The following is an 11404-nucleotide window of genomic DNA, read 5'->3' as shown; positions in this document are numbered from 1 at the left end:
TCTGGCCACAGAAATCTGGGGATGAACTGGAAATAGAAATTAACTTCTTGAATCCCTGCCTAGGTATCTGACCATAGTTCAGCCTCCCATCTAGGTCTTCATCACATTTCCAAGCCGGCAACTATTTGCACACAAGGATTCAGGGTAGGGGGAACGAGCTCCCAAGAGGGAGATAGCACATGGGTAATTGTTTCATTTTTATTTTATGTGTTGGCCTTTGACTGTCTTTTCATCATCTTTGTGTCAGGGTGGAGCTGGGACCTGGCACTTTTACCTCCATGGATCCCCTAAACCTCTCTTGGTACAACGGTGACATCGGTGACAGGAACTGGAGCAAGCCACTCAACGAGTCCAATGCAGACCAGAAGCCTCAGTATAACTATTATGCCATGCTGCTCACCCTCCTCATCTTTGTCATTGTTTTTGGCAATGTGCTGGTGTGTATGGCTGTGTCCAGGGAAAAAGCCCTTCAGACTACCACGAATTACCTGATCGTGAGTTTGGCAGTGGCAGATCTCTTGGTAGCAACTCTTGTCATGCCTTGGGTGGTCTATCTGGAGGTAGGTGACCTGGTTTTCTTTTGCAGTACTGAATGTTTCTGGTGGATGAGTATGCAGAGAAAAGATTTAGCAGCCTTTATCAGCTATTTCAAGACCTCCTGAATTTCCCCGAACAAAAGTGTTTTTAATTTCCTAACATTTGGTCAGATTTTTCCAGGACACGGACCTGATAGCAGATGACAGGCTGACTTGAAAATACACTGCTGTTCAGAGGACTAAATTTCAATCCAATTGCATTGAAAATCTGGCCTCTAAATAGAGGCATCAAGAGCGAAAGGACCCCAATTTTGTTTTCAAAACTACATAGATGAAGCATAAGAATGAGTCTGCAACAACATTATGGGTGTCACACTAATAAACTGCATCAAATAGTAATCAAAACCCTATTTCTGAAGGGAAACAGAATTGCAGGTGAGCTAATTTTCATATTGCTGCCATTAGAACGTCACTTCGGTACAAAAGAGCTCTATACTTCTGCATACAGAGCCATATGTGAGTGGCACTGTGGTCTGTGAAAGCCAAACGCTCCCAAGACTGCCACCTGTTTACTTGATGGCAAATGACTTTTGCAACAGTGAGTAGCTGAAAGAACAAAATGAATCTCCAGAGGAAAGAATAAGAGAAGATACACAGCCCCTTTCCCTAGGGCCCCTTCGCTGGGCTGCCCGTGTTCTTCAGTCGGCTGAGAGCTGGCATGCTGGTGGCAATCACAACGGAGAGAATGAGTGGTGGTGAGAAAGCATAAGACTGAAACTATATTGAGTTTACAATTACTTTTCAGGCACTTGTTTACAAGAGAAAATGATAAAACAAAGAGGAGAGCAGGGGAAGAAGCCCTAATCAATTAGCCCATTAAGCATTAAGGCAAAGCAAAACAAACCCACTGACATAACATAGGCTGTCAAGAAAGCACAATACCAATTACCGGTCTAGTTAATTATTGTTTTCATGGCACTTTAAAAATGTAAAGCATCATGCATCTGCTAAAGCTTATTAACATGACCACAGGCTGGTTGTGACTGTAGTCAGTGCCTCTGGGACTGGTTATGCTCTTCTATTACATTCCTTTTTCGCAACAACCCATTGTAAGCAGGGGCTTATGTTGCGAGAAGCTCTTGCTCTCTTAGGCCCAGGTATAAGAGTCTCTCAGACACCTCTTACTTTAATGTGAAAGAATAAAGCACAAATGATGTAAGATACTTTCCCCTTTCTGGGCTCGTGCGCACATGGAGCTGGTCAGGAACCGCAGCTTCCTTAATCTACCAAGTAGGACAATCAGGCCTCTACATCTCAGCAATTTTTTATTTTTTTTCTAATTTACTTTTGCCCTTTCTGCTCTTATCCACACTCTGCTAAACCGATTGCTAGCCTGAAGCCCCAAAACCCATGACAAATATTTGATGACAGGGAAGGAGCCATTGGACTGAGGTGGGTTAGGCATACTGTGGTCCCTCTCTGGGTCTGCAATCCGAAATCAAAACCGGCCAGAACCCTTTGTTCTGCAAGTATCTTCATTTTTTTTAGGCTTTATGTCACAAGCTCGGACAAATATGAATGTCAAAAGGAAATCCTTTTAAAAATCAGCCTCGATGCAAACAAATCTTCTACCTCCGAGCTTCGGAGGTTTCTCCTACATAAATGAAAGCACTGAGAGAAAGAACTGCTGCACTTTACAGCATCTCCCATAAATTCGAAACTATGCGTTCAGGAATCTGATTTTGCAGAGGCTTATATCTGGCTGGAAACCTTTGCCTTTGGGCAAATTCTCATCAAAGTTTCTGATGTAACTGTCTCTAAAGTACTTTTTTAATCACCGAGTATTCATCTGTCACTCAGGCTTCAATGCAGTCATTCTTTCTTTCTTCTTTATGTTGCCTATGGTTATGTATATCAGAGCAGAAATAACTGAAGAATAGATATCTTATTCATTCTATTTTCAAATGCAGTAGGACTCTATTTTTATTAGAGGGAAATATACTTTTTTCATCACATGTCAAATAGAGCAGTCCTAATAATTGCTATTAAACTTAATTGGCAAAGTTCAGTGTCAATAGTGAGATAAGTGAAGAGAAAAAGGCTACTGGTAACTGGAAGTGTTATCATTAGTTCTTTGTCTTTACCACAACATGTAGCACATTGAAGAATTTTCACTCTAAATTAAATTCATTTTGTTCACAAAAAACAAATGTGAGGAATTTCTGCCTTGATTTTTTAAACTAAGAAATGAAGAAAAGCTCCTGCTTCTCTACTGCTGACCTTTGCTAGGTATAATTGCAAACGAGTGTCTAATAAAAAGCTATAAGTACAATTAGAGGTGCTCAGGATGTAAAATTAATGTGTTTCCTTCCTAATACTTCTTTCCAATGCTTGAGACGTGTTTAAGCTCCTACATAGTTCCTCTGAGGAGACTTGCACTCCCTTATGTTGTTGGAATATAAGCCCAGGTTTGTGTTTGCCGTTTGGGCTGCCCAACTCAATACAGAGTAACAGGATGGAATTAGGCAGGACAATATCACACCAGTCCTCAGGGGACTGCTTCAAAGGATGTTTTGGATGGAGCAGAGTACTTCCTTTGTGGCCGTGCCGTCATTTGAGACCTTTAGACTAGACAGGACAAAGTCCTTGAAGGCACTCAATGGCAAACAATCCTACTCGACACAGCATGTGACTGATTGCATGTGACCCAATTCCAGCTGGAACTTGTGTAGACAAAATTTTGATCCCTCTTGAACCAGCAGAATGCCAGCTACCAGCAAGGGTCTCTATCTTTGTGCAAATTTCTCCCTTTAGACCCTCTCAATAGCAGTGAATTCTCCGTGAATTCTTTTACGGACCTTATTCTCTCTCTTTGCAGGTGGTTGGCGAGTGGAAGTTTAGTCGCATCCACTGTGATATCTTTGTAACCCTCGATGTTATGATGTGTACAGCCAGTATCCTCAACCTCTGTGCCATCAGCATTGACAGGTGAGGGCTCCACGGCAGCAAGCTGTATCAAATCCACAGTAGCAAGTCACGGCCATCTTTATATGGTGTAATTTTACCTGTGATTCAGAGACTTGAAAATGGCACGAGCTACTGGTGTTGACATCTTTTGAAGAGCAATTTAGAGGACGTAAACGAGGTCAGAGTAGGGATTCCATCAGAAGCAGACGCAGAAACGCTCGCTGGTCTTGAGAATGTAAATGGAATTGTCTGTGCGTGTCCCCATTTGTTCAGTCCTTCTGTTTATATACTCGAATAGCGAAGCAGTCGTCAGTGGGAAGGCAGCAGCTCAGAGAAAGTGGAAGAAAAATGCTATGCTAAGCTGACCCCAGCCTCATGCCTTCCAAAACAGGGAATGCAGACATCTTGGAGATTTGTGAAACCTGACTTGCCCTATATTCTCTTGCTGGACCAGTCTTTCAGACACAGTAACGATCTGTAATTTCCCACGTAGTTTGTCAGCGCTGCTCATAACTATAAACTGGCTCTGTATCTTCACACTGCAGGTACACAGCAGTAGCAATGCCAATGCTGTACAATACCCGCTACAGCTCGAAGCGCAGGGTCACGGTCATGATCGCTGTGGTCTGGGTGCTTTCATTTGCCATCTCCTGCCCACTCCTCTTTGGCCTCAACAACACAGGTGAGTGGTGGTGCCACCTGCAGCAGGATATTGGCACCTTCCTGGCTTTACCGGGTGCCCACATAGGCTTCTGTCACAAGTCAGGAATAAACATGGGGATCAGATTTTAGGTGTATTGGGACGTATCTGTCCCTGTTTCAGGTGTCCTCACCCCAGACTATTTCTGTCAGCTGCTTCTGGATCTGTTTCATCTCTTGCTATTCCAGACTAGTGTTTTAGACACATCAGAACTGAGGTTACCTAGAAGTTTACACAACACTCGTCAATGTTACATTAACATTTGTCCATGACAAAAGCAAAATCCCTCTTATACTAAAACACGTGAACAGGGAAGTCGTGGGACAAATAGCTTCACTGAGATAGGCAAGAAAAGCACTGGGTGTTCAGCCATCAGTTTCATAAGAAGACTGCATTGTGCACAGCACGGGATCGGCAGGCTTCTAGTTATAAGGCAAGCAACAGCCAGGGACTTTGGGTTGTACGTGACTCCCTATGACCCGAGGGGAGTTTGCTGTTCAGATACCGCTTCCAGCTGACACGCTGGTCCCCTCTGGAACCCAAACCCCTCGCTTTCTGGGTACTCTGTGCCTACGGACAGAGGGAGAGAAGAGGGGGAAGCTGGTGCCAGCTCCTAGCAGCAGCGACAACAAGCCTGAAACTTTTTGTCTTCCAGATGAGAATGAGTGCATCATTGCCAATCCTGCCTTTGTCGTGTATTCCTCCATCGTCTCCTTCTACGTGCCCTTCATTGTCACCCTGCTGGTGTACGTGCAGATTTACATAGTGCTTCGGAAGCGCAGGAAGCGTGTCAACACCAAGCGCAGCAGCCACGGCCTGGACTCGGACACGCAAGCCCCGCTGAAGGTAACTAGACCCCTGCCTTGCTCTCAGCAGTCTCCGTCCTTTCCCCTTCCTGCTCCGCTTCATTCCCCAAAGCACGTCCTCCTTTCCCCAAACGGCACTAGCTGGGCTAGGTGAAATACTGGATCACAAAGGTGACTGCTGTGTCCTGTGCCATTTTGGGGTCCCAGTTGCGCACTCTGGATTACCAGGTCACTGGCTGGTGCTTCACAGGCCTCCCTGGATCTCAGAGGAGGCTTCATCAGCAGATCTGCATGAGGAGCCGCTTCATTAACCAGACTGCGTTTCCTTTGGCTCTGCTAAGTTTGGGTCGGGGTGCCCAAGACTACAGGCTATACTATGTTCTGAGTCAGACCTGCTGTTGTGACGAAGAAGTTCAATGGAAATTGTTGGCGTGGCTGGGGTGCAAAATACATCACTGGTAATGATGCCTCTCAAAGCATGACATATGTATATAAGTGGAGTCCAGCTGAGCGTGTTAAGTGTGAGGCCGCTTGTCAAAACGCTACTCTCGCAGCACATGCAAAACAAGCAGTAGGAATGTATAGTCCCGGAGGCACCACCTCCAAACTACGTTGCCTCAGAGGCCGGTGCCATGTCAAGCAAAGGAGGCAGGGATAGACAGAAACATTAGCAGATCTTCGTGGTTTCATTCCTTTGGTGAAAAGCATAAGGGATACTTGCCTTCGTCACTGCTCCTTCCGAGTAGTTTTCCATCATCCTTAGCACCGTAGTCACACTGATTAATTTCTGCTTCATGCCCTGTGTTTGTATTTCCACGTGCCTCCCTTACCAGCTTCCCTTCCCAATTAATATCTGCTTGTGTAACCTCTGAGCTGGTGCTTGCCCCTTAGGACAAATGCACTCATCCAGAAGACGTCAAGCTCTGCACAGTTATTGTGAAGTCCAATGGGAGTTTCCAAGTTAATAAGCGCAAAGTGGTGAGTGTTAAAGAGAAGTGGTAGCTTTTCAGAGCATTTAGCTTTCCCCTTTTCTCCTCTCAGGACACAAAATGAATATAAGTAGGGTGGGAGAAAAATAAACTAAGAACAAAGGTTACCATTCAAACTCAAAATTTAAATATTCTTCCCATTCCTTAGAGTGAAGCAGGGGGTTTAAGATCACAGAGCTCAAAAAGCCAGACTAAGCTCACCTAAAGATCAGCTATAAAAGCCATGACATTTTAACATTTTGTGTCTTTGATTTTCTTCTCCTCTCTGTTATTTATTTTAAGTCTTGGACTGCATTGACTTTGTTGGGTTTTGCTTGTTGATCTCGTTTTTATTTATTTAAATTCTGAAAACGAAATAAAGTCTACGGGGAGCAGAGACAGCGTCTCTCCCATTTCTTAGCCTCTTTGTGCAATAAAGGAGAGTCATTCACTGCAGTTCTGTCGATCCCATCTACCCAAAAGTATTCTTGTCTGTAAACGTTTTACAGCCCTTTCTCCAAGCACCTACCAAAAATGTAGGGAGAGAGAAGAGGGATTGATTGTTCTTCAACATCATCCAGCTTCACTCTGTAAGGAATGTTCACTGCTCCTCTCTGTGTATTTATCTGTCTTTATGTTGTGGACATTTGATTCTTGTCCAGGAGGCGGAGAGTCACATAGAAGAGATGGAAATGGAGATGGTGTCCAGTACCAGTCCCCCTGAGAAAACCACCATTAAACCAGCGGCACAAAGTAACCATCAGCTGGTTGTGCCAGTTGCTTCTAATCAGGGCACCAACTCAACCCTGCAGGCAGCCTTGGACAGCCCTGGGAAAGTAGAGAAGAATGGACATGCCAAAGAAGCACCCTACACAGCCAAGGTCTTTGAGATCCAGTCTATGCCCAATGGCAAGACAAGGACCTCTCTCAAGACTGTGAGCAGGAGGAAACTGTCACAACAGAAGGAAAAGAAAGCCACTCAGATGCTAGCCATTGTACTCGGTGAGAGCGCGCATTGGCTTCCTCTTGTTTCTGCAGAAAAGCAATAGCTACCCAGGATTAGGGTAGCTGGGCCGCATGTCCAGTGTAGACTGTTTTTCCCGGCCCCCACAGCAGTACTTTCACTGGCTACGTTAGAGGGTACGTAGGCAAGAGGCTGCCAATAGGAAGGCTACCTCCTTCCCAGCTAGGAACAGTGCACAGTGCTGTACAAAAGGCTCAGAAAGCAGTCTGTCTGTGGGGTGCTTGGACAGCCAAAAGACAGCTAGGTGAAGGGGCAAGAAAGCAGTGTAGCTCAGCAAGAAACCGGCACCTCTGAAGGCCAGGGGTTTTGAGGTAACTGGTCTAATTACATCAGGAAAGAAGTTCTTTAGCACCTGGCTACTCAGAATATAGGCTGTGAGACTTACCAGACAAACAGAAGGCTTCTTCCTCAGGGAAACATTTTTCCTGTATACGCAAAAGAACCTTACTGTTCTCATAGTCTCAAAATTTGTCCAGCTTTCAGCAATCAAAAATCTGTCTCTTTCCTTTTCCCCCAGGTGTTTTCATCATCTGCTGGCTCCCATTCTTCATCACTCACATCCTGAACATGCACTGCGATTGCAACATCCCCCCAGCAATGTACAGCGCCTTTACGTGGCTTGGCTATGTCAACAGTGCTGTCAACCCAATTATTTACACCACCTTCAACATTGAATTTCGCAAGGCTTTCCTGAAGATCCTCCACTGTTAAAGTAAAAACAGCAACCACACTTTTAAGAAAGAGAAAAAAGAAACGAATGCCATTCACGCACACAAATGGGCAGCCATGGAGAGGTCTCGAGCTCTTGCATTGGGCATGAGGCCTACAGTGTTACAGCAGTGCCATGCCCACGCACCTCTTGGTGGGGATGTAATGAGGACCGTCATGTGGGAGGTTCTCTCATCCCTCGAGGTGACCTTTGGACTCTGGGACACTTTTCAGAGCTACCCTCACACTGTGTTTAAAGCGGAAGCAAAAATCAAGACATACTCACTTGATTCTTGCCTGTGGCCATCTAACCTCGAGTGCATTAAACACAGACAGTTGCAGAGCCATATGAAGGTAGCGATAGGTCACTGCCGCTACTGGCTTGCGTGTTACATCATTGATACAATTCTCACCAAAGACAAGACCATCTTTTCCGCTTTGCAATAGGAGCCAGACAGAGCTTGCGGAAACTCCATGCAATAGCTTTGCCTTCACCTCGAGCTGACTTACTCAGTATTAAACTACTGAAGCCTTCAGAAAAAACTTTAAGAGGTCCCCGGGTGGGCTAAGAAGGTTCTTCCACCTACAGATCCTATCCCTGCAACAACGTGGGCCTCCAAGCAATGGGCAGAAGGAAGAAGGGGAGCCTAAGTCTCATGTGGGACCACCACATCAATGTATATATGAATAAATAGGATGAATTGAACAGAAGCCCGGGCCAAAAAATAGAAGGAGAGAAACTAAAGAAGCGATACCTTGTATTGCATGGTATACATTCAGATCAAACAGGACACCAACTCTCATCTATCATCAGCCAGCCCAGCAGCAATTTCTGCCCACCAGCATTTCGCCTCCAGTCTCTTACAAGAAGTTACAAAACTAGGTGAGGAGTGTTAGTGGGGTGAATGTAGAACCACGAAGACAGTGTGCCAGGTGAGGCACTTGCAGCCACGTCCATCTCAGCTGTGAACTTGAACAAGTCAGCTAAGTTAGGTCCAGTTCTTCTCACCTAACTTCAGGGTGCCATGAAGCCAAGGACCACCTCAGATATGATTTGCCTATGTCTCTCAACAGAGAGAGTGCAGAATAACATTGTGCCTAATTCACATTAACAGTAAATGAAATAAAACCGTGTGTTTTAGAAAAAGCCAGAATAAAAGCCGAGAAAGTCCCTAGTTGGACCTGCTCCTGTGTCCAAGTCGAACTCTGGAAAGGTTTGGACGTTTCCAGCATCCCTTACCCTCTAATATCTATCTTTCATGGATTAAAACAATTGAAAACCCATAACAGCATAATTTCACCACGCTGACTCTGGCATTGCCAAATCCACCCTGTACTTACTAATTGTGCTCAGTTCAAAATACATTTTGTAATATCTCTGTAAAGAAAATATAGTAAGATGAATAAAATGACACGGAAATAGAACTGGTTAGAAATTAATGTAGGATCTGGAGAACTAGATGATTACAATAGCCATATACAGAGGCAGGCTCCAAAGTTCTGGTTACCTGCTGTTTTCTAAAGGTGTTAAAACACAATCCGGAGAGCAATATAATCCCTTTCCTCTCTATGCAGTTTGTGGAATAGTTGCATAGTTTCTGCTTCAGAATAGATAAAGACCGCTGCCAAGAGTGCTTTCTTTTATTCTCTGGTTTTCCTGCATTGCTAACAAAGGATTTTCCTGCAGGATGGACTGAACTGGTAGAATGTGTTCCAGCTGTATATCAAGATTAAGCCAAGTAGCTATAACACATGCTCTCAGCTGTTTTTTGAAACTGAAACAGGAGTCCCACCATGATCCAAAGCTTTCTGTTTTCAACGTTGTATTCCTGGAAGAGGCCAATAGCCAGTGTTATTAGTATTTAGCCCACAGACTTGTGGGCATGGCTGTTCAAGGTCTGTTCATAGCTATAAATTTAAATGAAGAGTGGTCCTACAGATGCCTAAACGTGTTCCAGCTTAGCGAAGGATTTTAGGATATACACGCAGCGGACATAAGTCCTATGTATTAACTGAATAGGAGAGTACATGCTTACCAGAGCACCGTTTTGTTGACGTACATGAACCAGGTGTTACATGATGCTGTCAGAACAAAACATTACAAACATGTAAGATGGGGCCAGTCACTCTTCTGTCTTAGCATTGTAATGCACAGCTAGGAAACCTTCATACTTTGTACGATAATAGGATTACAAGCAAGGGAAAAAAACGTTTCTTGCAGAAGCACAGGGAACGTCCCAATCCTTTTTTAATCAGAAAATTGGAAACACTAACTCAAGAGATCTCAGGCACAAGTTATTTGTTCTTTTTTTTCCCCAATTTTAACTGAGCAAGTTCAGTCAGTAATGGGAATCAAATCAGACTGGTATTACTGAAAAGATTCAGAGAGTAATGTAAAGTCAGTAGGTTTTTTGGCGGAAAAATAGTAATAAGCTACTGCTCAATTTTCTCACGTATTTACAATTGCAAAGCAGAAAGGTGCCATTTGACTGAGTGAATTAACAGGTGGGGAGCTGAATCAAAATAGAAAATAATATGCATATAGACAAAAAAGCTTTAAAGCATTTGGAAGTTACCATAGGTGATATTTGCCCTGTACTAAACCTCAGTGTGAGCCCTCAAAATAAGTGGAATGTGAATAATGTCTTAACTTTGTGCCATGATTTTATTTGGTGTGCAGTGTTAAGCCAGGACAAAATCATCTTCTTCAATACTGTGTACCTCATTTGAAAATTTTGTTTCTGAATCTAGATGCAGAACCTTATAGTTCAACTCACCTCAACGACTAGATGACTAACTCTTCCAAAACGTTGTGGAGAAGAGTTGCTGAAAAAGGGCCTATGTCCTTCATGTGTTTGCTAACTTGGGCCAAAAAACCCAGGTGTCATTTCCTAAATATTATGTATTTGTTGGGAGAAATTACCTGCAGCCCATCATTCATCCCAATGACATTTTAAGCCACATTCCTAATACTCCAGACTCAAAGGTATCTTGTGGGAAAATCTGTATCCCCGCTGCCCTTGGGAAGGTGGTAATGCCACGTCTGTTCATCTCCTCTGCAGCAGGTTTTCCTTTCCCATAAAACATCTACACTTAAAGACAACAAACTAAAGCACTTTCCGTCCATGAATCAAGCCTTCATAACTCTTTTTGAGAGAGGACCAAAATATCTCCTCACCTCTGGCTTTACAAAGCATAAACTAATGGCAAGAGCAAGGACAGGCTTTGCAATCTGTTTGTACGGCACCTGGCACAATGGCAACCAGCCCATAGTTGCGATGGAAGGTGTTTGTAGAAACTTCTGACAATTATGAGAAGTCGGTTGCATCATACAGGACTCTGAGGCCTCTTGCCCACGGATCTGAGTCTAGCAAATACAGTCCTCGCTGTTACTTCCACTCTGGAAAAAACACTGCTTTCCCAAGGACTTCAGATGGCGGGACGTGCTGATGATGGTAAGGGTACTGATATGTTTTCCAAAACACATTAGTGAGAAGATTCCGTTTCTTCGTTCCTGAAGAAGAACTTAAGACCCTTGCTATAGTCCCTATTTTGTGATTCATTATTTGTAATTGAAGCTTTAGTTCTGCTTATTGAGTCTTCCTGTTCCTGCTTTTCTTCCCTGTGATTCACAGCCTGCTGAAGCCCGTGTGGCGCTCCGCACCCCCTGAACAGGTTTTAATTAAGAAGCTAGT

General features: G+C 44.0%; 1 protein-coding gene across 3 annotated transcripts; it reads left to right on the top strand.

Moving 5' to 3' along the window:
* The first annotated feature begins 256 nt into the window (after positions 1-256).
* On the top strand, positions 257-7712 carry DRD2 (dopamine receptor D2). Of its 3 annotated transcripts, none has more exons than XM_009882455.1 (7): positions 257-560; positions 3415-3524; positions 4049-4185; positions 4859-5049; positions 5901-5987; positions 6640-6979; positions 7519-7712. In XM_009882455.1, the coding sequence occupies exons 1-7, from the start codon at positions 279-281 to the stop codon at positions 7710-7712; spliced, it is 1341 nt and encodes a 446-aa protein (XP_009880757.1). In that variant the 5' UTR covers positions 257-278. The 3 variants fall into 3 exon arrangements, with proteins under 3 accessions (XP_009880757.1, XP_009880759.1, XP_009880758.1); XM_009882457.1 differs by having other exon boundaries at positions 279-560; positions 6790-6979; XM_009882456.1 differs by lacking the exon at positions 5901-5987 and having other exon boundaries at positions 279-560.
* Positions 7713-11404: the final 3692 nt, after the last annotated feature.

This window comes from Charadrius vociferus, unplaced genomic scaffold (genome assembly GCF_000708025.1).
Source record: "Charadrius vociferus isolate BGI_N301 unplaced genomic scaffold, ASM70802v2 scaffold1413, whole genome shotgun sequence".
NCBI classification, from domain to species: domain Eukaryota; kingdom Metazoa; phylum Chordata; class Aves; order Charadriiformes; family Charadriidae; genus Charadrius; species Charadrius vociferus.
This window is presented reverse-complemented; position numbering and strand designations above follow the sequence as displayed.

Excerpts from the sequence above, each read along its gene's own strand:
- DRD2 (XM_009882455.1), top strand. The coding sequence starts at position 279 with ATGGATCCCCTAAACCTCTCTTGGTACAACGGTGACATCGGTGACAGG. Across the intron at positions 3,525-4,048 it reads TGTGCCATCAGCATTGACAG|GTACACAGCAGTAGCAATGC; the intron begins GTGAGGGCTCCA and ends TTCACACTGCAG. Across the intron at positions 5,988-6,639 it reads AAGTTAATAAGCGCAAAGTG|GAGGCGGAGAGTCACATAGA; the intron begins GTGAGTGTTAAA and ends ATTCTTGTCCAG.